We start from the raw sequence: 27,728 nt of genomic DNA on the forward strand, positions 1-27,728 counted from the left end.
AAGACCAAAATCCCTGCGCATATTTACAAAGTGGCGCAATGCATGAATGCTTGAATTATTCTCAGCCACTAATAATCACTCTGGGCTCTATCATAATTTTGCCCACCCTGCTACCTCTGACAGGAACCAACCATATGCAATCCGCCTTGGTCCTGCCGCAGAAGGAACAGTCCAGCGCCAGCCTCCCAGGCCAGGTCCTTCTAAACCCAAACACAAGCACCCCAGGACGGGTTAGGCCCTATTCGGGGCATATCAGTGGGCCGCAGCGTCCAGAGGCACACTGAGCACAGACCCCGCGCCTGCACATACCTGTCGCACTGAGCGCACCTCACCGAAGAATACAAACAAGTGATGGATGGGACCCTTAAATTAATCTCATCCACTGAGAATGCATCAAGTGCATTCAAGTCCATCGTCCAAGTTTGCCTTTCGATCAGGGCAGCATCATCTCAGTGGAAAGGTAAATGCAAAGAAAGAAAACAAGTTCAAAAACCCTCAAACTGAAGGAATGCAAGGTGCAGGTGAGAAAGAATACAGCTTCACAGGGCAGGAAGGCAAGAAGCGAACTTCTCGGGGTCCGCAGCTGTTTTACATAATTAAATAATGGTAAAATTAATTAATTAAAATTAACAAACTGTATACAAATAAAAAAAGAAACATTGAAAATGTAAAAACTTAGTTTATACTTGATTGTGAAATAAACATAATATTTCAATATTGAAGCATTTGTTTGTTGTTGACTTGTTTTTGTATTTTGTGTGTTGTTTTGAGGATCATTTCATAGAAATTGCTTGGACTTGGGGTCCCTGGCTTTCAATAATGACCTAGTGGGGTTCACTAGATTCCAATAATGATTCAGTGGGGTTCTCTAGACTCCAGTAATGATTCAGTGGGGTTCTCTAGACTCCAGTAATGATTCAGTGGGGTTCTCTAGATTCCAGTAATGACTCAGTGGGGTTTTCTGGATTCCAGTAATGATTCACTGGGGTTCTCTAGACTCCAGTAATGATTCAGTGGGGCTCTCTAGACTCCAGTAATGATTCAGTGGGGTCCCTCAATTCCAGTAATGATTCAGTGGGGTCCCTCAATTCCAGTAATGATTCAGGCGGGCTCACTGTACTCCAGTAATGATTCAGTGGGGCTCACTAGATTCCAGTAATGATTCAGTGGGGTTCTCTAGACTCCAGGAATGATTCAGGGGGGGTTCACTAGACTCCAGTAATGACTCAGTGGGGTTCTCTAGACTCCAGTAATGATTCAGTGGGGCTCACTGCACTCAAGTAATGATTCAGCGGGGTTCTCTAGATTCCAGTAATGATTCAGTGGGGTTCTCTGGATTCTAGTAATGATTCAGTGGGGTTCTCTAGATTCCAGTAATGATTCAGTGGGGGGTCCACAGAAGTCATAAAGTTAAGAACTGCTGGCATGGGGTATTCTCATGTTTTATTCTTCTCTTACAAGCGTTGTGTTTGTGTTCACCACACCCACAGGTGACTACCTCTGAGTTTGTTCTATTCAAGCCTCCATCTCTTCTTCCCCACAGCTCGCTGTCCGCCGGGTGCAGAGGAGGACTCTTCATGTTCACCATGGCCAGCCTCACCCGCCGCCTCCGTGTCCTGCTCTTCCAGGCTCTTGTGCGGCAGGAAATTGGTTTCTTTGAGTCCACCAAAACAGGTAACACTTTAAGTAGCTTTTTAAATACACTCATTCCCAATAACTCTGTCCCCACTCTGCCGCTTGTTGAGGTCCCTAGGTCTGGGTTACCCCAGATGCCCCTATTTTATCTGGTCATTGAATCCTGCACAGTATTCATTATCTGCTCATCCAGAGCAGGAAGGCTTTTCTGCTCCCCCTTGAAGGTTCCATATGCAGATGTCGTTCTGATTGAGGGGGTATGGAGTTCCAGATCTTTAGTACATTCATGACTTTTCTCGTCATTAAGGCTAGAGTTAAAGCAGGAGTGTAGCCGAGCTCCTCACAGGTGTTTGTCTGTCTGGGACCTTTACTATTGGGCAGGTATTTAGGGCTCTTCCTATGGATGGCTTTGTATGAGATGCAGGTTAGTTTGAACTGATTCCTGGATTCTTTTGGTAAACAGTTACGTGAGATCAGCATTGGGACTTTGTGGTCAAATCTTCTCTTGCTTTAAGATGTGCTAAGTGGATCTTGGGAATAGCACAGAGTAGTGAGTTGTCGTAGTACAGTCTTGACAGAATTAGAGCTTGCATGACTTGTTTGATACCTTCCTGTGGCATGAAGGGTTTAGTATTCTTAGAGGGTCTTCGACGTTTCAGCTGATATTACCCTGATTTTGCTACAGCATTTATGTGAACTTCAAGGCTAGAACAAAGCCACAGGATAGGATCGCCACTTGCGCTCTTGAATGGTCATATTGTTTTGCCATGGTTGTACTTGATGGTGAAATTTGGGGGCAAAATCAGTAGAAATTCAGTTTTGAGAGGGTCAAGTTTAAGGTGGTGGTGTTAGTGTATAAGTTACATATTAGATGTCACTTGTTGAGGTGACCTTCTTGTAGAGCTGGGTATCATCTGATTTGAGGGGGTAGAAGATGTTTCTGTTGTACAGCAGCGTGGCCAATGGTTTGTGTACAGGTTGAAGTATTTTCTCTTTGGTTTAACAATAATGTGTTTGACAGGGAGTTGGTTATTTTTATTTTCTGCCCTCAGTTTTTCAGATGTGACCTGACACCACAACGAGAAAGATCCACAGGAGAGTTCTGGAGATATAGATTTTTGCAAGTTACAGAAAAGTTACAGTAAATGAGAGCATCTCACTCAACCTCAAACAAGCATTGGCAAATTCAACAAATGTGACATGATACCTTTTTCACCAAAAAGTTGGGCAAGTTGTGATGCAGTCAGCTAGAATTACTTTTGGTGACCAACTCTGTCAGAAAGCCAGTGACGGGAACCAGCAAAAGTCTCAGAAACAGTTGCCTCCACAGAAGAAGCAGTCTCCGGAGTTCAGGCTCTTTATCCTTTGTCCAAATAATTCCTATGAAAGTGGACCTGATGCTGAAGCTACAGGACGCTTAAGTTGTTCAAGGATGCTGCGGATGAAAGTCGGTTGATGGGGGTCTTCTTACAGTTACTCCTTGGTCCACTGGTTTGGTGAGGTGATCCTGGCCACAGGGGTGAGATCTCACAAGGTCCTTTTCAGGCTGGCAGAAGTCCATTTGCCACTGGGGTACCAGTCGTTCGGCCTCAGCCAAATCTTTCTCCTGGCTGTAGCTTGCCTTCTGGGCAGTCAAGCTGCACTGCAATGACTCTCCCGTGTGAAGCAGATTGTTGCTTTAGGGGGGGGGCAGCACTTCTGTTTGTAGGTGACTCAGTCACTCCTACAAGTCACAACTGTGGACTCAACCCTACTGGCTCACAAGCAGCACCTCACCAAACCTAGACAGTAAAGGTGATTTCTGGCAGCCTTACACCTGGGCTCTAGATGAGGCCTCTCAGGGAAGTCGTGGTGGAACGGAAGTTACCCTTTTATCTCGTTAGCAATACGTCTCATAAACACATAAGCAATGAAGGAGATGCAGAAGCGTTTTCAATATATTTATTGAAAAGACTGCAATCTACGATAAATGGATGTGCTGCAATGATTAGTATAATGAACAGTAATAAAAGCAGAATTGTGAAGATGAGATTTGTGAATATAAAACCCCCCACCATCGTGCAATAAACATGAGATATAAAATTCATAACCAAGAACACCTAGGGGGTCATTACAACCTCAGCGGTCTTTTTACAAGACCGCAGAGGGACCGCCGTGCTGAAGACCGCCAGTGGTGGCGGTTTTCCGCTCTGCATATTATGACTGTTGGCAGCTCCATGTTGTTTTTCCGATGGAGAGCCACCAACAGGCATAGTGATGGGCGGCGGGGAAGTGGAGGTTGCTCCACCTCCACCGCCACGCCAACAGAACACCGCCCAGCGAATCACGTCCTGTGATTCTGTGCAGTGGTGTTCTGTTGGCGGTGTGGTGTCGGCGGAGCTGCCCCCATGGCTCCGGTCCCCACCCGGAGGATCGACGGAACAGGTAAGTCGATCGTCCGTTAGGAGAGGGGGGGTGTTGTGTGTTGTGTGCGTGCATGGGGGTGTACGTGGGTGTATGTAGAGGGGGTGTGTGAGTGCGTGTATGCTTGCGGGGTGTTGCGTGTTTTGGGAATGAGTGCATGTATGTCTGTAGGTATGTCTGTATGGATGTGTGCGTGTATGTTTGAATGTGGGTGTGCGTGTCTGACTGTGTGCCTGGATGTTGGCATGTGTGTCGGTGTGTGTACGTGTATGTGTGTTGGTGGTGCCTGCGTGCGTGTCGGGTGTGTATGTGTAAGGTAATGTCGGGGGTCGGGGTGGGGAGGAGGGTCCTACCACCCTTGGGGGGTGGCAGGGGTGGTGGGGGGTGTAGGAGAGGGAGTCGGGGTGGGGGGTGGGGAGACCCCTATCCGTGCCAGGGAAGGAATTCCCTGGCACTGATAGTGCTTACCACCATGGATTTCATGGCGGTTCCTACTGCTGGATATCCACGGCAGTAAGCCGGGTCACAATACCGGCGGCGGTATTGTCACGGCCGCCGGGCTGGAGACCCAGGTCTCCAGCCCAGCGGTCGTCTCCGCCCTGGCGGGCCGAACGGAGAAGCGGTGGATGAACATGGCGGTAACCGCCATGGTCATAATTCCCAAAAAAAGACCGCCAGCCTGTTGGCGGTCTTACTGCCGCTTTAACACCGTCCGCCAGGGTTGTAATGACCCCCCCTAATCTCTACCTAATGAGAGCTAGGTTTGATAAACCTAATCTACCGATGCCATGTCCATGAGAAGCACCCCCCCCTCCCACCCTCGTTACCTTGGAATGAGGTCTCTAGGTCAGACTCCGTGGAGACGTTTGTAGCGAGGCGACATGCAGTGTAGATGGCATCTGGAAGGAACCCCTCCAATGACCTTCTCCGTGTGAGGTGCTTTTCTACAGATAATGTAGGACCCCTGACGCAGGTATGTTCCTAAACAACGTATAAGGAGACAGACGTGTCTGCAATTGCATAAACAATCCCTATCAAGTGCACATGATGTTCCTGTCACACGTAAGAGAGAAAGGGACATGATGCCAATACCTGCGTGTATCACTAATAGTGACGCCGATAATGATGCCTTCTCAGGATGGCAGTGATAATAAAAAATAAAACATTTCTTATAAAATGTAAGTAATGGCAGCCAGCTAAAAGAAATAATAAAATAAATAGAATAAAACAGAGCATGCTAAGTGGGTAAAAGGTCACTAGGTGACGGGGACAACAGGCCTGCAAGCCGAAAGCTAAGCTAACTCCTGTGCCCAATGGGAAACTAAAATGGATTGACCACATTCTGAGCATCAGATCCTGGTTTCTGATGCTGCACGATAATGAGGAGCGGCAATCCAGAAACCTGGGATACCACTCGAACTTAGCAGGCTTCTTCAGCTGTTATGGACCCATGCTGGGAACCAGAGGCTAGCCAGGTGGCTCTTGCTGTCTCTTGCCTCGGTTGGGCTTGGCAAATTACTTCTTCATGACCAGGACACAGCAGGCACAGACCCTTCTGCTTTGCTAGCCACCAGATGCAGAAAGTTCTTTGCTAGCCACTAGATGCAGTGCAGTCCACATTGGTGCAGCCTCTCTTCAGTGCGAACTTGGTGCAGCATGGCAGTCCTTCTTTGGTTCTTCTTTCAGTCCAGTCGAGATCTGAGTTCGTGGTGCTACGGGTGCCCTACATATGCCTAGAAAATTCTCTTAGGGCTAGACACTATTGGTAGCCAATGAACTACCAGGTTCCCTCCCACCTGACGATCACCTCCTGCAAAGTGTGGCATCGTGCTATTCCAGGATGCACCATTCTGCCCACTTCCAACAGGATGGGATCCCTCTCTTGGTGTCCGGAGCTCCCTAGCCCAACTCAGAGGTGTGGCTACTATGGGGGCTACATACCCTTGGAAAACCGGCTTGGTGCCAGCCTGTCTACCTAGATAATAGAGTAGCACCTCTCCCAAGTGTCTCCCATTTGCCCTTCTAAGGTGGCTTTTCCTATGAAGCTCACCCTTTGGGCCAACACCTCTGTGGCTTCCTGCAGGAGGGAAGAAACACCTCCTTCTAATGCAGGCTCCCTATTGTATCACTTCAGGGACTTCCATCTATTGGATACAGATCCCTTGATAGGATTCGGATTGCCCCAAGCGTTCTCTGACATGTCAGGTCTCTAGCATGTCCAGCAAGGAAATCCAACAGTGGAGACCACTGAGTGCTAAATTCTTTCTCTCTACCAGGCATACCATGCACTGTCTTTTCCATACCTAGCCTTGACCATAATCAGTGATCAATTAATCAATCAATCAGGATTTATAAAGCATGGCTAATCGCCCGATACGGTATCCAGACTCTTACACACAAGTGTAACTCTCCTGCCTCAGGACAGTCTTTTTGCCTTTGAGAAGTAACAAGCGTAAAAGCTTTTTGATGACCTTCTTGGTCCTCCACTTAATGTCGGGCAGCCACCCGAGTACTATGATCCCGGTGATATCCTATATGTCTTGCGGTACCCTTCCACAATATTCTTTGAGCTTTGGGCAGTTCCATAAAGTATGGGGGAGGGTACCCTTTTCACCACATTCACTCCAGCACTTCTCCGATTTATGCTAAATATGGAGTACGCTGTCATCTGCAAAGTATTTTAGGGTTTACCTCTTCCCGGTAGGACGCTGAGCTCAGGCCACTGTTTATAAATGAATGTGACGCCCAGCGGTTTCTCCCAGGCTTCTGGAAACCACAGTTGTGTTGTGGTTCTGCTGCGCGGAGTATTGTGAGTACATATTATGTGCTTATCGAAGGTGTCGCTGTGCAGGTTTTTCGAAAGGTGTTAGGCAACTGGAAGTACCTTTCCCTACAGTTGTGTATGTTGCCCAGAGATATATTATGTGTGAACCTGAACCTCTCTCATTCACTGAGGCCAATATCGTGTTTAATTTGCTCAGATGTCATGATGCTGGCCTCACTAAACAGAACCCCTAATTTTCTACATCTGTTTTCTTTCCAAGAAAGACTTCTTCTACCAAACGTGGCTAAAGTCTGTGTTCCCAGATAGAGGGGTGGATGGGGAAGGATAAGACTTTAAATGTTATATATAACATGTCCAGTGCTGCCTTTTTGATACCATTGGTCCCATGCACTGGTTATCCTATCGGCTGCATACAGGTGGGCTCAGTATGCTTTCGGACTCATTAGCTTTGCTTCACCGCTTACAACGGACAATGTCAGACCAGGGGTATGGAAGTCTTGCTATGACACACCCTACCCTCTGAGAGGAACAACATTGTGGTTACCACTCACTGGACAGATCTCCATCCAACCCTTAGAGAATTTTGGGACCTGCATCTGAAACGGGGAGTCACGGTCAAAATATTCCAGTGACCGGGTGCCCACTGGGCCACGCAACTTCACCACTTCCAACTGGGAACTACGTTTTGGAGTAAGGGACCAACTGTGACTCTCTGAAAAAGTATGAGCTAAAAATGGTTCAAACTGTTTCAGAATCAGGATCCCCATGTTCAGTCAGAACAATGAGTGTCAAGTTCCAAGACCTCCAAGTCTATCTTGAACTGAGGTTGCGCAGATGTAAGTGCACTATGGACATAGGGTGGCAGCAGTTCAGGCTCACCAGTGTTTGTCAATAAAACATCTGTGAAGCATCATGCCCATGCGATCCTTGTCTGTGGTCTTTGTATTGCTTCTTGGCCTGTGTTGTAGGGGTCTTGCTGGTCCTCGATGGCCAATGTCCCTTTAATCCTCAGGTCTTCAGTCAGGACAGTTATGTGTGGCTCTCAGTGGTCAGGGCTGATACTCTCCGTGCGAGACAGCCCTGCTCCTCGCCTCCAACAGGTCACAGCAGTAGCAAGGGTCCCCAGGACCCCAACTTGTGTCCAGTCTGAAGAAGAACACTGGCCAACATAGTTTTTGCTCCAAGATGTACAGAGTCTGTGTCCAGATGATAGATGAATTGTTGGGTAAGAGGACTAGTGTCTATAGCACTTTCATGGAAAGCCAGGGTCAACAAAAGTACTGCCCCTTTCGGTTCTTCTTTCAGTCAGGAAGTGCTTTTTTTCTTCTTATTCTGTTGTTTTCACAGGAGGAAGGAGTCAAATTTCAGCCACTTAGAACTGGTCAGGTTGACACTGTGTGGGCATATGTTCACAGTTCTGCATTCCAGTTTCTGAACTCTGCATTCTGTATTGTGCCCGCCTTTATCTTTCTGTGCTAGAGAAGGGTTGTTGTTTGCAGATATGATGGTACATGGTGATTCTGGGGAAGTTGCTTATGTCTGGCTGAATCCCATTCCTGGACATCACACCCTCCCCTCCATGAGGTATCACACGTCCATCCACTGGACATCTCTGCCTCCCCTCCATGAGGTATGACGCGCCCATACACTGGACATCTCCCCCTCCTCGCCACTGAATACCACACACCTTCTTAAACTGGACATTACTCATGTACCTCCTTGTGACGTCGCACCTCTTCCTCACTGGACATCACACCTTCCCCTACACTGGACATCACACCTTCCCCTACACTGGACATCACACCCTCCCCTCCATGAGGTATCAAACGCCCATCCACTGGACATCTCCCCCTCCATGCCACTGAACATCACACACCTTCTTACACTGGACATTGCTCATGTCCCTCCGTGGGACATTGCACCTTCCGCTACACCGGACATCACACCTTCCCCTACACTGGACATCACAATTCCCCTTCCCCTAGAGATCGCACTGTTCTCTGTATGGGACGTCACACCTCCCTTCCACGAGACACTACATCTCCCCTGCAGTGGTGATAATACCTCTCTTCCAGTGGAAACTGCACCCTCCCCTCCAAAGGACACCGCAGCCTCCCCTTCATCAGACACAACATCATTCCCTCAATGATACATATGGGCCTCACTGTTCTCTCAGCATTTAAGCTACTTATTGTTCGAAAATATTAATCCCTAGCTATGTTCTGATCCTTCTTTCATGCCTTTTGTGGCAATGTCCTTATCATAATTCTTGGAGACCTCAACCAGTGCATGAAGTTTCCCCTAAAGACGACCTTTCCCGCCCAATTACTCTCCAGTCTTTCTTTCTGTCCAGTATCCACTGAACCTCCCAGCCTCATGGTGAGCTCTTAGCCTTGGCCTCTCCACTCTGTCCAGTTTCTGCTGCGAAGCCCATCCATCCTCAGTGTCATGCCAAGCACATTACCTCTGCTGCATTTTATTTACGAGATTTAAAGACCAACCTTCCCCTAGAAGACCCTACACTACCTTATGCTTATCTCCTCCGGGAACAAATAACCTGCTTTCCAGCATCCTCCACACCAACCACGGTGCAAACGGGGGATCAAGTTCCTACACAACTGGTATCAGGAGTGGACTTTGCGAGGTGTGGGGGGGAAGTTGAGTGCAGAGAGGTCTGTTAAAAGATTAATATCAGACAGCATAGACATAGAAGAAAGTTCGTAGAAGGAGTGATGTCCCAGTGCTAAGCTGCTCTTTTCTTTCTCTGTGCTGTGCAGGAGAGATCACCTCACGCCTCTCTGCCGACACAGCCCGCATGAGCCGCTCCATTGCTGCCAACGTCAACATCTTCCTGCGAAGCCTGGTGAAGGTGGTTGCCACATACGCCTTCATGCTCAACATCTCCTTGCAGCTGACTCTTCTTACATCCCTCGACACACTGATAACAGCGGGACTGCAGACCGTCTACAACCGCTACTATGAGGTACGCTTGGGCTCCTGGGAGCTCCAATGCAAACTGTCATCTCCACCATGTTTCCGTGAGTCCTGTGCAGAATGATATCTTCTTCTATTTATGAATGCGTTGCTGTGCGGTGCGGAGTTGCTCTCCATGTTTCGGTAAGTCCTGTGCAGAATGATATCTTCCTCTATTTATGAATGAGTTGCTGTGCGGTCTGGAATTGCTCTCCATGTTTCCGTGAGTCCTGTGCACAATGATATCTTCTTCTATTTATCAATGAGTTGCTGTGCGGTGCGGAGTTGCTCTCCATGTTTCCGTGAGTCCTGTGCAGAATGATATCTTCTTCTATTTATGAATGAGTTGCTGTGCGGTCTGGAGTTGCTCTCCATGTTTTCGTGAGTCCTGTGCAGAATGATTTCTTCTTCTATTTATGAATGAGTTGCTGTGCGGTGTGAAGTTGCTCTCCATGTTTCAGTGAGTCCTCTGTCGAATGACATCTTCTTCTACAGTATTTATGAATGAGTTGCTGTGCGGTGCGGAGTTGCTCTCCATGTTTCAGTTAGTCCTGTGCAGAATGATATCTTCTTCTATTTATGAATGAGTTGCTGTGCGGTCTGGAGTTGCTCTCCATGTTCCATTGAGTCCTGTGCAGAATGATATCTTCTTCTATTTATGAATGAGCTGCTGTGCGGTCTGGAGTTGCTCTCCATGTTTGCGTGAGTACCGTGCAGAATGATATCTTCTTCTATTTATGAATGGGTTGCTGTGCGGTATGGAGTTGCTCTCCATGTTTCCGTGAGTCCTGTGCACAATGATATCTTCTTCTATTTATGAATGAGTTGCTGTCCGGTGCGGAGTTGCTCTCCATGTTTCCGCGAGTCCTGTGCACAACGATATCTTCTTCTATTTATGAATGAGTTGCTGTGCGGTTCGGAGTTGCTGTCCATGTTTACTTGAGTCCTGTGCAGAATGATATCTTCTTCTATTTATGAATGAGTTGCTGAGCGGTGTGGAGTTGTTCTCCATGTTTCCGTGAGTCCTGTGCAGAATGATATCTTCTATTTATGAATGAGTTGCTGTGCGGTGCAGAGTTGCTCTCCATGTTTCCGTGAGTCCTGTGCAGAATGATATCTTCTTCTATTTTTGAATGAGTTGCTGTGCGGTGTGGAGTTCCTCTCCATGTTTTCGTGAGTCCTGTGCACAATGATATCTTCTTCTATTTATGAATGAGTTGCTGGGCGGTGCGGAGTTGCTCTCCATGTTTCCGTGAGTCCTGTGCAGAATGATATCTTCTTCTATTTATGAATGAGTTTCTGTGCGGTGTGGAGTTGCTCTCAATGTTTCAGTGAGTCCTGTGCAGAATGACATCTAGGTATATTTTTGAATGAGTTGCTGTGCGGTCTGGAGTTGCTCTCCATGTTTCAGTGAGTCCTGTGCAGAATGATATCTTCTTCTATTTATGAATGAGTTCCTGTGCGGTGGGGAGTTGCTCTCCATGTTTCAATGAGTCCTCTGCAGAATGATATCTTCTTCTATTTATGAATGAGTTGCTGTGCGGTGCGGAATTGCTCTCCATGTTTCCGTAAGTCCTGTGCAGAATGACATCTTCTTCTATTTATGAATGAGTTGCTGTGCGGTCTGGAGTTGCTCTCCATGTTTCCGTGAGTCCTGTGCAGAATGATATCTTCTTCTATTTATGAATGAGTTGCTGTGCGGTGCGGAGTTGCTCTCCATGTTTCTATGAGTCCTGTGCAGAATGATATCTTCTTCTATTTATGAATGAGTTGCTGTGCGGTTCAGAGTTGCTCTCCCATGTTTCCGTGAGTCCTGTGCAGAATGATATCTTCTATTTACGAATGAGTTGCTGTGCGGTGTGGAGTTGCTCTCCATGTTTCCGCGAGTCCTGTGCAGAATGATATCTTCTTCTATTTATGAATGAGTTGCTGTGCGGTGCGGAGTTGCTCTCTATGTTTCTATGAGTCCTGTGCAGAATGATATCTTCTATTTATCAATGAGTTGCTGTGCGGTGCGGAGTTGCTCTCCATGTTTCAGTGAGTCCTGTGCAGAATGATATCTTCTATTTATGAATGAGTTGCTGTGCAGTGCGGAGTTGCTCTCCATGTTTCCGTGCGTCCTGTGCAGAATGATATCTTCTTCTACTTATGAATGAGTTGCTGTGCGGTGCGGAGTTGCTCTTCATGTTTCCGTGAGTACCGTGCAGAATGCTATCTTCTTCTATTTATGAATGAGTTGCTGTGCGGTGCGGATTTGCTCTCCATGTTTCAGTGAGTCCTGTGCAGAATGATATCTTCTTCTATTTTTGAATGAGTTGCTGTGCGATGCGGAGTTGCTCTCCATGTTTCTGTGAGTCCTGTGCAGAATGATATCTTCTATTTATGAATGAGTTGCTGTGCGGTGTGGAGTTGCTCTCCATGTTTCAGTGAGTCCTGTGCAGAATGATATCTTCTTCTATCTATGAATGAGTTGCTGTGCGGTTCAGAGTTGCTCTCCATGTTTCAGTGAGTCCTGTGCAGAATGATATCTTCTATTTATGAATGAGTTGCTGTTTGGTGTGGAGTTGCTCTCCATGTTTCAGTGAGTCCTGTGCAGAATGATATCTTCTTCTATCTATGAATGAGTTGCTGTGCGGTTCAGAGTTGCTCTCCATGTTTCAGTGAGTCCTGTGCAGAATGATATCTTCTATTTATGAATGAGCTGCTGTGCGGTGCGGAGTTGCTCTCCATGTTTTCGTGAGTCCTGTGCAGAATGATATCTTCTTCTATTTTTGAATGAGTTGCTGTGCGGTGTGGAGTTGCTCTCCATGTTTTAGTGAGTCCTGTGCAGAATGATATCTTCTTCTATTTATGAATGAGTTGCTGTGCGGAGTTGCTCTCCATGTTTCTATGAGTCCTGTGCAGAATGATATCTTCTTCTATTTATGAATGAGTTGCTGTGCGGTTCAGAGTTGCTCTCCCATGTTTCCGTGAGTCCTGTGCAGAATGATATCTTCTATTTACGAATGAGTTGCTGTGCGGTGTGGAGTTGCTCTCCATGTTTCCGCGAGTCCTGTGCAGAATGATATGTTCTTCTATTTATGAATGAGTTGCTGTGCGGTGCGGAGTTGCTCTCCATGTTTCTATGAGTCCTGTGCAGAATGATATCTTCTATTTATCAATGAGTTGCTGTGCGGTGCGGAGTTGCTCTCCATGTTTCAGTGAGTCCTGTGCAGAATGATATCTTCTTCTATTTATGAATGAGTTGCTGTGCAGTGCGGAGTTGCTCTCCATGTTTCCGTGCGTCCTGTGCAGAATGATATCTTCTTCTACTTATGAATGAGTTGCTGTGCGGTGCGGAGTTGCTCTTCATATTTCCGTGAGTACCGTGCAGAATGCTATCTTCTTCTATTTATGAATGAGTTGCTGTGCGGTGCGGATTTGCTCTCCATGTTTCAGTGAGTCCTGTGCAGAATGATATCTTCTTCTATTTTTGAATGAGTTGCTGTGCGATGCGGAGTTGCTCTCCATGTTTCTGTGAGTCCTGTGCAGAATGATATCTTCTATTTATGAATGAGTTGCTGTGCGGTGTGGAGTTGCTCTCCATGTTTCAGTGAGTCCTGTGCAGAATGATATCTTCTTCTATCTATGAATGAGTTGCTGTGCGGTTCAGAGTTGCTCTCCATGTTTCAGTGAGTCCTGTGCAGAATGATATCTTCTATTTATGAATGAGCTGCTGTGCGGTGCGGAGTTGCTCTCCATGTTTTCGTGAGTCCTGTGCAGAATGATATCTTCTTCTATTTTTGAATGAGTTGCTGTGCGGTGTGGAGTTGCTCTCCATGTTTTAGTGAGTCCTGTGCAGAATGATATCTTCTTCTATTTATGAATGAGTTGCTGTTCGGTGCGGAGTTGCTCTCCATGTTTCAGTGAGTCCTGTGCAGAATGATATCTTCTTCTATCTATGAATGAGTTGCTGTGCGGTTCGGAGTAGCTCTCCATGTTTCCGTGAGTCCTGTGCAGAATGATATCTTCTTCTATTTATGAATGAGTTGCTGTGCGGTGCGGAGTTGCTATCCATGTTTCCGTGAGTTCTGTGCAGAATGATATCTTCTTCTATTTATGAATGAGTTGCTGTGCGGTGTGCAGTTGCTCTCCATGTTTCCGTGAGTCCTGTGCAGAATGATATCTTCTTCTATTTAGGAGTGAGTTGCTGTGCGGTGCGGAGTTGCTCTCCATGTTTCCGTGAGTCCTGTGCAGAATGATATCTTCTTCTATTTATGAATGAGTCGCTGTGCGGTCTGGAGTTGCTCTCCATGTTTCTATGATTCCTGTGCAGAATGATATCTTCTTCTATTTTTGAATGAGTTGCTGTGCGGTGTGGAGTTGCTTTCCATGTTTCCGTGAGTCCTGTGCAGAATGATATCTTCTATTTATGAATGAGTTGCTGTGCGGTGCGGAGTTGCTCTCCATGTTTCTGTGAGTCCTGTGCAGAATGATATCTTCTTCTATTTTTGAATGAGTTGCTGTGCGGTGTGGAGTTGCTCTCCATGTTTCAGTGAGTCCTGTGCAGAATTAAATCTTCTTCTATTTATGAATGAGTTGCTGTGCGGTGTAGAGTTGCTTTCCATGTTTCCGTGAGTCCTGTGCAGAATGATATCTTCTATTTATGAATGAGTTGCTGTGCGGTGCGGAGTTGCTCCCCATGTTTCCGTGAGTCCTGTGCAGAATGATATCTTCTATTTATGTATGAGCTGCTGTGCGGTGCGGAGTTGCTCTCCATGTTTTCGTGAGTCCTGTGCAGAATGATATCTTCTTCTGTTTTTGAATGAGTTGCTGTGCGGTGTGGAGTTGCTCTCTATGTTTCCCTGAGTCCTGTGCAGAATTATATCTTCTTCTATTTATGAATGAGTTGCTGTGCGGTGTGGAGTTGCTTTCCATGTTTCCGTGAGTCCTGTGCAGAATGATATCTTCTATTTATGAATGAGTTGCTGTGCGGTGCAGAGTTGCTCTCCATTTTTCCGTGAGTCCTGTGCAGAATGATATCTTCTATTTATGAATGAGCTGCTGTGCGGTGCGGAGTTGCTCTCCATGTTTTCGTGAGTCCTGTGCAAAATGATATCTTCTTCTATTTTTGAATGAGTTGCTGTGCGGTGTGGAGTTGCTCTCCATGTTTTAGTGAGTCCTGTGCAGAATTATATCTTCTTCTATCTATGAATGAGTTGCTGTGCGGTTCGGAGTTGCTCTCCATGATTCCGTGAGTCCTGTGCAGAATGATATCTTCTTCTATTTATGAATGAGTTGCTGTGCGGTTCGGAGTCGCTCTCCATGTTTCCGGGAGTCCTGTGCAGAATTATATCTTCTTCTATTTATGAATGAGTTGCTGTGCGGTGTGGAGTTGCTCTCCATGTTTCAGTGAGTCCTGTGGAGAATGATATCTTCTTCTATTTATGAATGAGTTGCTGTGCGGTTCGGAGTCGCTCTCCATGTTTCCGGGAGTCCTGTGCAGAATTATATCTTCTTCTATTTATGAATGAGTTGCTGTGCGGTGTGGAGTTGCTCTCCATGTTTCAGTGAGTCCTGTGGAGAATGATATCTTCTTCTATTTATGAATGAGTTGCTGTGCGGTGTGGAGTTGCTCTCCATGTTTCAGTGAGTCCTGTGCAGAATGATATCTTCTTCTATTTATGAATGAGTTGCTGTGCGGTTCGGAGTTGCTCTCTATGTTTCCGTGAGTCCTGTGCAGAATTATATCTTCTTCTATATATGAATGAGTTGCTGTGCGGTGTGGAGTTGCTTTCCATGTTTCCGTGAGTCCTGTGCAGAATGATATCTTCTATTTATGAATGAGTTGCTGTGCGGTGCGGAGTTGCTCTCCATGTTTCTGTGAGTCCTGTGCAGAATGATATCTTCTTCTATTTTTGAATGAGTTGCTGTGCGGTGTGGAGTTGCTCTCCATGTTTCAGTGAGTCCTGTGCAGAATTAAATCTTCTTCTATTTATGAATGAGTTGCTGTGCGGTGTAGAGTTGCTTTCCATGTTTCCGTGAGTCTTGTGCAGAATGATATCTTCTATTTATGAATGAGTTGCTGTGCGGTGCGGAGTTGCTCCCCATGTTTCCGTGAGTCCTGTGCAGAATGATATCTTCTATTTATCTATGAGCTGCTGTGCGGTGCGGAGTTGCTCTCCATGTTTTCGTGAGTCCTGTGCAGAATGATATCTTCTTCTATTTTTGAATGAGTTGCTGTGCGGTGTGGAGTTGCTCTCTATGTTTCCCTGAGTCCTGTGCAGAATTATATCTTTTTCTATTTATGAATGAGTTGCTGTGCGGTGTGGAGTTGCTTTCCATGTTTCCGTGAGTCCTGTGCAGAATGATATCTTCTATTTATGAATGAGTTGCTGTGCGGTGCAGAGTTGCTCTCCATTTTTCCGTGAGTCCTGTGCAGAATGATATCTTCTATTTATGAATGAGCTGCTGTGCGGTGCGGAGTTGCTCTCCATGTTTTCGTGAGTCCTGTGCAAAATGATATCTTCTTCTATTTTTGAATGAGTTGCTGTGCGGTGTGGAGTTGCTCTCCATGTTTTAGTGAGTCCTGTGCAGAATTATATCTTCTTCTATCTATGAATGAGTTGCTGTGCGGTTCGGAGTTGCTCTCCATGATTCCGTGAGTCCTGTGCAGAATGATATCTTCTTCTATTTATGAATGAGTTGCTGTGCGGTTCGGAGTCGCTCTCCATGTTTCCGGGAGTCCTGTGCAGAATTATATCTTCTTCTATTTATGAATGAGTTGCTGTGCGGTGTGGAGTTGCTCTCCATGTTTCAGTGAGTCCTGTGGAGAATGATATCTTCTTCTATTTATGAATGAGTTGCTGTGCGGTTCGGAGTCGCTCTCCATGTTTCCGGGAGTCCTGTGCAGAATTATATCTTCTTCTATTTATGAATGAGTTGCTGTGCGGTGTGGAGTTGCTCTCCATGTTTCAGTGAGTCCTGTGGAGAATGATATCTTCTTCTATTTATGAATGAGTTGCTGTGCGGTGTGGAGTTGCTCTCCATGTTTCAGTGAGTCCTGTGCAGAATGATATCTTCTTCTATTTATGAATGAGTTGCTGTGCGGTTCGGAGTTGCTCTCTATGTTTCCGTGAGTCCTGTGCAGAATTATATCTTCTTCTATATATGAATGAGTTGCTGTGCGGTGTGGAGTTGCTTTCCATGTTTCCGTGAGTCCTGTGCAGAATGATATCTTCTATTTATGAATGAGTTGCTGTGCGGTGCGGAGTTGCTCTCCATGTTTCTGTGAGTCCTGTGCAGAATGATATCTTCTTCTATTTTTGAATGAGTTGCTGTGCGGTGTGGAGTTGCTCTCCATGTTTCAGTGAGTCCTGTGCAGAATTAAATCTTCTTCTATTTATGAATGAGTTGCTGTGCGGTGTAGAGTTGCTTTCCATGTTTCCGTGAGTCTTGTGCAGAATGATATCTTCTATTTATGAATGAGTTGCTGTGCGGTGCGGAGTTGCTCCCCATGTTTCCGTGAGTCCTGTGCAGAATGATATCTTCTATTTATCTATGAGCTGCTGTGCGGTGCGGAGTTGCTCTCCATGTTTTCGTGAGTCCTGTGCAGAATGATATCTTCTTCTATTTTTGAATGAGTTGCTGTGCGGTGTGGAGTTGCTCTCTATGTTTCCCTGAGTCCTGTGCAGAATTATATCTTTTTCTATTTATGAATGAGTTGCTGTGCGGTGTGGAGTTGCTTTCCATGTTTCCGTGAGTCCTGTGCAGAATGATATCTTCTATTTATGAATGAGCTGCTGTGCGGTGCGGAGTTGCTCTCCATGTTTTCGTGAGTCCTGTGCAGAATGATATCTTCTTCTATTTTTGAATGAGTTGCTGTGCGGTGTGGAGTTGCTCTCCATGTTTTAGTGAGTCCTGTGCAGAATTATATCTTCTTCTATCTATGAATGAGTTGCTGTGCGGTTCGGAGTTGCTCTCCATGATTCCGTGAGTCCTGTGCAGAATGATATCTTCTTCTATTTATGAATGAGTTGCTGTGCGGTTCGGAGTCGCTCTCCATGTTTCCGGGAGTCCTGTGCAGAATTATATCTTCTTCTATTTATGAATGAGTTGCTGTGCGGTGTGGAGTCGCTCTCCATGTTTCAGTGAGTTCTGTGGAGAATGATATCTTCTTCTATTTATGAATGAGTTGCTGTGCGGTGTGGAGTTGCTCTCCATGTTTCAGTGAGTCCTGTGCAGAATGATATCTTCTTCTATTTATGAATGAGTTGCTGTGCGGTGTGGAGTTGCTCTCCATGTTTCCGTGAGTCCTGTGCAGAATGATATCTTCTTCTATTTATGAATGAGTTGCTGTGCGGTGTAGAGTTGCTCTCCATGATCCAATGAGTCCTGTGCAGAATGACATCTTCTTCTATTTATGAATGAGTTGATGTGCGGTCTGGAGTTGCTCTCCATGTTTCTGTGAGTCCTGTGCAGAATGATATCTTATTCTAGTTATGAATGAGTTGCTGTGTGGTGTGGAGTTGCTCTCCATGTTTCCCTGAGTCCTGTGCAGAATGATATCTTCCTCTATTTATGAATGAGTTGCTGTGCGGTGCGGAGTTGCTCTCCATGCTTCTGTGAGTCCTGTGCATAATGATATCTTCTTCTATTTATGAATGAGTTGCTGTGCGGTGTGGAGTTGCTCTCCATGTTTCTGTGAGTCCTGTGCAGAATGATATCTTCTTCTATTTATGAATGAGTTGCTGTGCGGTACGGAGTTGCTCTCCATGTTTCTGTGAGTTCTGTGCAGAATGATATCTTCTTCTATTTATGAATGAGTTGCTGTGCGGTGCGGAGTTGCTCTCCATGTTCCAGTGAGTCCTGTGCAGAATGATATCTTCTTCTATTTATGAATGAGTTGCTGTGCGGTGTGGAGTTGCTCTCCATGTTTCAGTGAGCCCTGTGCAGAATGATATCCTCTATTTATGAATGAGTTGCTGTGCGGTTCGGAGTTGCTCTCCATGTTTTCGTGAGTCCTGTACAGAATGATATCTTCTTCAATTTATGAATGAGTTGCTGTGCGGTGTAGAGTTGCTCTCCATGTTTCAGTGAGTCCTGTGCAAAATGACATCTTCTTCTATTTATGAATGAGTTGCTGTGTGGTGTGGAGTTGCTCTCCATGTTTCCGTGAGTCCTGTGCAGAATGATATCTTCTTCAATTTATTTGTGAGTTCCTGTGCGGTGTGGAGTTGCTCTCAATGTTTCAGTGAGTCCTGTGCAGAATGATTTCTTCTTCTATTTATGAATGAGTTGCTGTGCGGTGCGGAGTTGCCCTCCATGTTTTCGTGAGTCCTGTGCAGAATGATATCTTCTTCTATTTATGAATGAGTTGCTGTGCAGTGTGGAGTTGCTCTCCATGTTTCCATGAGTCATGTGCAGAATGATATCTTCTTCTATTTATGAATGAGTTGCTGTGCAGTGTGGAGTTGCTCTCCATTTTTCTGTGAGTCCTGTGCAGAATGATATCTTCTGTTTATGAATGAGTTGCTGTGCAGTGTGGAGTTGCTCTCCATGTTTCAGTGAGTCCCGTGGAGAATTATATCTTCTTCTATTTATGAGTGAGTTGCTGTGCGGTGTGGAGTTGCTCTCCACGTTTCAGTGAGTCCTGTGCAGAATGATATCTTCCTCTATTTATGAATGAGTTGCTGTGCGGTGTGGAGTTGCTCTCCATGTTTCTATGGGTCCTGTGCAGAATGACATCTTCTTCTATTTATGAATGAGTTGCTGTGCGGTGCGGAGTTGATATCCATGTTTCCGTGAGTTCTGTGCAGAATGATATCTGCTTCTATTTATGAGTGAGTTCCTGTGCGGTGAAGCCTTTCTCCATGTTTGAATGACTGTTCGGCTGATACAGAAGGTGTGGGATTATGGTTGGGTCTCTGAGGCGCATTGATCTCTGCATCGACTCCTGGTCACCCTGGCCTGCTCTTCAAAGTTGTATGTCTCTGCCACAGAGCATTCTCTTTCACACCGCCTTAGGTCCAGGTCTCCCTTCTTTTAGTCTAAATATGCTTTAGTGAAGAGAGAAGAACACAATGATACAGGAGATGAACATAATTATAAGAATGTAATATAAGTATTGGAAAATACTCATTAGATATGTTATCCAATAAAGCGTGAACACGGTAAATATGAGTGGAAGCAGAAAAGAGAAACAGAGAGAGAAAAGAAGAAAATTTGCCTGTATTGAACTAGGAAATCAAGGAGTATTAGATAAATATGATATAATTCATATCAACATGAGTATCAATAAGAAAATTGCTGAAACAGTAAGTATTAAACATCATTGGTATGAGTTATACCATAAGTAAAGAATTCAAAAGTCCATATTCAAGGAGGTTTAGAAACTTCTTTAGCAATAATGTCAGCTGAAGCATTCTCAAATTGTTATTAAAGAATGTTCTTGCAGGTGACTATGAGTGTTCTCTGTTAAATGCTAGTGAAAGTGGATTAGCAAGCTATGATGCAAGCATACAGCGTACCACCATGTTGTACCTGACATTCGAGGTATTCTTACATTGCGTAGTAATTTGATGCAATGCTACAACAACCAAGAGCTCTAGTAACTTGGGCTTCTAGGACAGACCCCCAACCACAAAAGGAGCAGAGCAGCTGGGATGTGATCTTCTACAAATGATACATCCAATTCTTCATGAAGAAAAAATTGTGAGCTACTTGGGCTAAGATCCAATAATGTTTTACAGAAACAGTTCTCCTCCTGTCACATTAGAAATAGCAGTACATTTGTTTCCAGGCTTTAAACTAAAAAGTACAGATGTGCAGACAATGGAATAACATCTTCATCAAATTGCAGTGTGGTGCCTGGCATGACCAACAATTATCCCGTGCCATTACTTTCCATTTCATTGGAGCACCTTCCTTATTTATTTAAAGTTTGTGGCATCCATCTTAAAATGTGTTTGTGCATTTAGGATAGTCATCTGCAAGTGTGCATAAGCAAGCAAGTCTTTTACAAAATAATAGGTTTGTATTATTTTAACAATCCTTCTGTAGGGTCGCTGCTGAAGATGGAAGTGCATCCACGGCGGACATCTTTGAATGGGTTTGCAATAATGAGACAAACACATACAAAAATGGGCACTATGGGTGCACATCCATGGCAGCCATTATAGAATACATTTGTAATATTTTATAACCAGTTCTCACATGACTGATGCAGATGTCTTCACAACTGTGGTGGCTGTAACAGGTATTTGTTCTCTTTTTTGTAGACATATTGTCATCATTATATGAAATTCAGTATTAAGTAACAAAATTTTATTTCCAAATGTTTAATAAAGCAACAGGTAGCGGAAAATGCGAACAGATTCAGTCAGTCAATCACAAAGCTGTAGTGGCGTTTATGCACTAGATATTCCCGCAACACGGAAGCACTCGTTAATCATGGACATGTGATGCAAAATTGGGGCCTCCTTGAAATATATATGTAGGCTTCCATTCTGGCACTGATACTGAATTCACAAATATGGAACCTCAATGGGAATCACTTACAAACATGAACATAACAGGTGGCCCGGTTGAGGCTGCACGTCTCCACATTTCCTAATGATCTGAAAACATGGATTACAGTAAAGATACTGTGTTGACTTAAGGGACGTCACTCACTTCTGTTCTGCTATCAGTGCAAAGGTAGGTGTGCCGTCTCTACCCCTGTGCTGTTCTGAGTAGAGAGCTGATGGTTCAAGCTGTTAATCACATCTGAATATTCAGTCATGCCAAATGACCTTCCAGGGAACAGTCAGTATGGGCAAAGCCTCACTTGTCCCAGGAGAAACCCCTTAAATGCGGGGTACCCCAGGGCTCGGCAATGAGTCCTACACCGTTCAATATCTATATGTGTCTGCTTGTGGCACTTGAGGAATCATGTGTCATTAACATTACCTCTTATGCTGATGATAAGCAGTTCATGTTCTCCTCTAAGGAAGCCTTCTCAGACGCTATGAGAGCGGTCCTTTGTTGGCTCAGGGACAGTCCCCCGCAGTGCAACCTGGACAAGAACGAAGTTCCTTTCTTGGGCCCAAGCCTGGCATGGTCTGGCTGGGATCCTGGCCTTCTTACGATCCAACTCCCCTCCGCCCACACAAGCGGCCAGAAACTGGAGAGTCATGTTTGATAACGAACTGTCCTTCAATGCCCAGATTTTCTCAGTAGCCAAAAGCTGCTTTTGAATTTGAAGAGCTCTTCCTAAATTCCTACTCCTTCTTCCATGGGAGGCTCAGAAACTGTGCTCAGAGCTGTGATTCTATCTAGACTAGACTACGCAAATGTCTTGTATCTGGGTTTACCCTTCTACCTGATTCGACAATTACAGGTAGTTCAGATTACAGCAGATGCTCTGCTTTTCAACCTTCAGACGAGTACTCCTTCCTTCGTTCATCTTAATAAACTGCATTGGCTACTAGTTAATAAGGGGATTATGTTCAAAGCATTAATGCTGGCCCATCCGGCATTCCATAATTCTGACCCCCACTTTTTGAGTAAAAGAATTCATAAATACCAGCCAAACAGAAGCTCGCAATCTAGTAGAGCTCACTTGATAAGGGCTCCCGATGTCAAAAAACCTAGACGAGGTGGTATGTCTTTTTGGTCTGCACGGACAAAAAATGGAATCTCCTTCCTATGCAACTAAGGAGCTTAGAAAACTAATTTGCCTTTCCCAAAGCCCTGAAGAAGCCTCTTTTCAGTCAGTAACTCCTCTAGTTTCCTTTCAGACTCAGTCTCATGTTGCAGCTCCAGAACACTGAGTAGCTGTGCACTCTACAAGTTACGTCATTCATGCATTCATTCATGTCCTACATGCTCCAAACTCTTTTTCCTGTAATTTCGCAAGATCAGTTCCATGGCTGCCACAGACATATGGGCTGTTCTTGGAGAAATATTTACAATTCTATCCAACACAGATGCAACTTTCCCAGACATCAGCCCTCAATGGGGAGCATTTACAATATGAACATAGCAGGTGCCCAGTTAAATCTAGAATTTCCAAACAATATGAGATCCTTGATTGTAGTAAAGACATTGGGCAGCAACCTCCCTACCGATGCTGTTATGCACTTCCCACTAGGTCGGTGGGCGGACACCCCAGTTTCCGCCGACTGTCCGAGCGGGAAGCTGCCTACAGCATTATCTCCGGTTCGTAATCGTACCAGCAGAAATGCTGGAGGTGGCCGGGTGCACCAGCATGCTCACAAACATTGCGATGTGCTGGCCAGGGAGGCCCTGGCAGTGCAGGGGTCCACCTGGGGCCCCCTGCATCCGTTCTCTGCCAGCAGTTTCATGTCGGTGTTACTGCCATGAAACCGCTGGCGGAGAACGTGATCGTAATCCCAAGGGCAGCGCTGCCCTGGAGGATTAGGATCGGTGCTACTGCCAGACCCTGGCGGATCTGGCGGTCACCTCGTGGCACCGACCACCATGTTTGTAATATGGCGGTCGGGCCGTCGCATTGGCAACGGTCTGACTGCCATCCATGGACCTGGCTTTGAGACCGGCAGGTTCAGAATGACCCCCATTGTGTTGATTTAAGAGATCTCACTCACTTCTGTTGTGGCTCTGAGGGCAAAGGCGAGCCTGTATCCTCAACTTCGAGCGCAGAGCAGACATTTCAACTTTTATTCACTTCAGAATATTGAAGGGGCAAATCAGGCTGCAAGCTGCTCCCTCTTTTGCTGTTGATATTGTGGTTTAACTGAAGTATTAGAAATGTATTGTCTGTGCCAGGAGGTTACAGGGCCGAGGCCTCTCAAAGGTGCACCTGAGATATAATCTGTCTTTGTAAAATGGAGGTAGGTGAACAGAAGAGGGTGTGAGTTCTGCAGCGTTTGTCACTGCAACTGGAGAGCAAAGGTGATGGCGAAAAGATGGTCCTGGTCAGGGAGGCCCACAGATCAGTCACACGTCACAGCATCACTCGTACATGACCCTCTCACCAGCCCTGAGGCCCTCACAGCAGTCATATCACACGGGTCCACTTCCCTTCCGACCTTATCCACAATGACCCTCCTCACCAGCCTCGGACCCCACCAGTGTCGCACCCACAGATCCACCACACCAACCTTGTGACCGGTGCAGAATACCGTGCTGCTCACCGGCCTCAGGACCCTATTAGTGCCACATAGATACAGTGCTTCTCACGAGTATCAGGGCCCGCTAGGGTTGTACACAGTAAATCTCCTCACCCGCCCCAGGACTTTATCGGTGTTGCACACAAACTAACCCAGCCTAAGCTTTGGGGCCTCTGAGCACACAGTCACTCCTTACTCATCTCCTGGTCCCACTGATCTTGCACACAGAGATCTTCCTCGCCAGCCTTAGGCCTGCGCCCCCTTCTCTGTCGCACTCAGTGACCCTTGTCGCCAGCCGCAAGGTCCCATCTAAGGTATACACAGTGACCCTGCTCAACCTCAGGCTTTTCGTCCCACTGGTCAGGGACCCCCCACACCTCCCTCCCAAAGCTTGGGGCTCTCAGAGCAGTGACATGCTCGAAGCAGTGAGACTGTTTGATAAGATAAAGTCTGCACTCATGGGCCTTTCTGTTGGTAAGTAAGCAAGCACCCGCGCAAAACATTAGCAAGCTGCCGCCTAGATCTCAGTTTCTTCAGCACGCTTGTAGGACATGATGGGCGCCAGCATTTGATTACGCTTGTTCTCTTTCTCACCACAGGACCTGGTGAAGAAGGTTCAGGACTCCATTGCTCGATCCAATGACCTGGCGGGTGAAGTAGTGTCTTCCATCAGGACCGTGCGCAGTTTCACCGCAGAGCGAGAGGAGGTCGATAGGTACCGCGCAGCCCTGCTGGAGACTCATCGCCTGAAGACCAAGCAGGAAATGGTGCAAACTCTGTATCTTCTGGCAAGAAGGGTAAGTTTTGCACCCGTCCCCCTCCCCATGAAGGACATCTGGGAATTGTTGAAGTTCTCCACATCAGAAGGTGGGTGGGTTTCCGGGGAGTGGGACCCAAAGAATGGGTGTTCCTCTGCCTGCGTGCATGTGGTGGGGATCATGTGCAGTCACATGAAGAAAGGGGTCTATGTTTTTCTTTAGAAGGGGCAGTGGCGGCCCCTCCTTTAGGGCGGAGGGGCCACGCCCCCCCACCTTTTGACCCTCATGGAGAGTACCAGTCAGGCTGAGCAAAGGTCACCCTGACAGACACTCTTCATGTTCAGGTCAGGCAGCCAGGCGCAGACATGCGCGATTTGCGCAGAGTCCTGGCTGCATGAGCTGAACTTTGCTGGGCTGAAGAGGTCACAGCTCCTATGGGCGTGACCTCCTCAGCTCAGCAAAGGTGCCTCAAGGCCCTCCCCCTCAGTGATGAGGGGAAGCGTCACCCATTGACTCCGACCTGGGCGCTTTAAGCCCTGAAGCATCCAGGGCGAGTGTCAATCAGTGACACCTCGTCACAGAGTGTGGGTGGGGTCAGCAGTCTCACTGACCCCATCTCACTCTGTGACGAGGCTGGGACTGCTGCCTTCCCTCACTGGCTGACCGAGGCTGAAGGGAAGTGTGTGTAAGTGTGTGTGTGTGTTTGTGTGTGTGTGTTGTTTTTAATTGTGCATGTTTGAGTGTTATGAGTGTTGTTAATGGATGTGCGTGCATGTGTGAAAGAATGAGTGTGTGCGATCTTTTAAAATGAATGTTTGGTGCGCGTGTGCATGTTTGAATGGTATGAGTGTTGTTAATGGATGTGCGTGCGTGTCTGTGTGTGAAAGAATGAGTGTGTGTGTGTGTATCCCACCCGCCCCCTCCCTCCTAAAGCTGCCGGCCGCCACTGAGGAGGGGGGCACCATTCTTATGAATGTTTACCTTTGTTTCTGTATAAGTGAATGTTAGTCCCCAAACAGTGTAGGGGCAGGCATTTGTTGGGGCTGAGTTCTTAGCAGAAGTGTCTGTATGATTTGCGTGGCTGATTCTCTGATCCTTTTGTGGTCAGATTGTTTCTGTTTGTGGACTCCAGAATACATAAAGAGTACCAAAGAGTTTCAAAGTGAGGAAAAGCTAAAAAAAAAAAAAGAATAATGAAGAAATGTTACTTCCTACTAACACTGGCGAAGCAGTTTGATATCTGTTACATTTTAACCTACTTTGCAAACGGGTGGCTCCATTAGGGACGGATTTAAAAATCTATAAAAATACATTCAGTGGTGTGGAATTTTATAAAAATATCCTTTTCCATGAGATGGGATGTTTCGTAAATCTGCTTGTTCTGTAAAAAATATTCATGTGTCCTTCTGGTGGTATCTACCAAAGTGAGAAATGATGACATCCTCATTGAATCAGAGCTTTGGAAATAGCCTCTGTGATTATGCCATTACTGATATCATAGCAGGGTTTGTATTCGAGCAGGTCCACCTTTCCGCAGATCTACTTACTGGAGCTCGAAGTAGTGAGAAGTGGTAGTTCTAGGGATGCAATATCCTTTTGAGTCTGTTCACACCTTCACATTTTCATGTTTAAGGGTTTTTACTAACTTTTTCCAGTCTCTTCCAACACTTCCTACACTGGGACAAGTTGAAAAGGTTACTCCTGACAAGGGCAGAAGTAGAACTTTTACTAGGCTGGGGGAAAAAGGGGCTGTAGGGAAAGTGAACTTGCAAAGGCTCAGCACATTCTCGAATGCGCAATCAAGAAACTGCATATTTGCTTTTGAAAAAATGCAGTTCACGAGCAAGTACAGTTTCCAGGCCAACTTCTTTAAATTCTTGTGAATTCAAGAAAGCTGTAAATCTGCACTGATACCATGAGAGCACTTTTTTTTACTTTCTTTAGTACCTAGCCCCTAATTACATCTGACATTAGTCAAAGCCTTTATTGCCCTTTTCTTCTAGATGCTATTTCTGCGAACATTGTATTTAGGAAGCAAAGAATCTTCAATTTTGCTTTCAGGTTTTCGAGACGATTTGCATTTAATCAGAGAGCATTCTGGGAACATTATACATAGCTTCAAATTGTTAAACTTTGCAAAAGTGTGTACAGATTTTAGACTGGCACCAGAGTTAGTAGTGCAAGCTTAGCTCACACCTTTCCCTACAGCGCTCGCCCTAGTAGTAAAGACTGACATAAATACAAACTCTAACAGCACAAGCTTCTGGATGCAAACGGTCCCTACTCTGCAGACCGTGCACTTTCACGGAGTCTAATGTGGTGCTATGGACTGCTGGGTAAAGGACAATACAAACATAGTAAGTGTGATGTCCTTGACTCCAAACAATATTTTCTAGCTGTGGGGGCATGAGGAATCCCCCACCTCTGATGTCCTTAGGTGTTTAATGGAGGAGTTTTGATAAGGACTTGTCTTTGGTCAATCAACCCAATCATCTTCATTTTTCTGGTCTCCCTTTCATACAAACTAAGCTACTTTCTTCAAAGAGGCTGAGAACCGTTGATCACATTACCCTGATACTGCTGACATTGCCCTGGTGGCCCTGGTACTTTAGGAATAGAGTTCAAACTATGGTGCACAGCCTTCAAAACCTTAGTATATCTAGATCGGCCTAGTAACTTTGTTAACAAGTTAAAATTCCAAAACTTGTCTAGCCATTGCTAAGGTTCTATGTGCTACTTTCTTCAAACTCTCTTAAGTGGCTCCTCAGGGTCCCCCACCCAGTGGTGGTTGGTGGCAAATTACATTGTAGTGGTGCAAAACATAAACACAAAAAACTACACATAACATACACAGTAACATGCGCACTAATATAAAACAAATATAACTTGCCCACAGCCAACTTCCTCATCCAATCAAGATGCTGTTTTCATGCTATTAAGCAGCATGAGTAAAAAGTCTTCATTGGTTAGTGCAGGCCAGCTCTATGCTCCAAAAAGCACTGTAGGCCTGCTCTCCAACCCAACTGTCCAAGACATAGCAAGGTAGCCGGCCAAACCAACATG

General features: G+C 45.8%; 1 protein-coding gene across 1 annotated transcript in view; it reads left to right on the plus strand.

Moving 5' to 3' along the window:
* TAP2 (transporter 2, ATP binding cassette subfamily B member) overlaps positions 1-27,728 on the plus strand; it is a 130,903-nt gene that overhangs the window by 51,751 nt on the left and 51,424 nt on the right. The window contains exons 4-6 of the mRNA XM_069241929.1: positions 1,544-1,674; positions 9,601-9,806; positions 24,507-24,704. Of these exons, the coding sequence (XP_069098030.1) occupies positions 1,544-1,674; positions 9,601-9,806; positions 24,507-24,704 (535 nt within the window). The remainder of the gene's footprint in view (positions 1-1,543; positions 1,675-9,600; positions 9,807-24,506; positions 24,705-27,728) is intronic.

Source organism: Pleurodeles waltl, chromosome 6 (genome assembly GCF_031143425.1).
Source record: "Pleurodeles waltl isolate 20211129_DDA chromosome 6, aPleWal1.hap1.20221129, whole genome shotgun sequence".
In the NCBI taxonomy this organism is placed as follows: Eukaryota; Metazoa; Chordata; class Amphibia; order Caudata; family Salamandridae; genus Pleurodeles; species Pleurodeles waltl.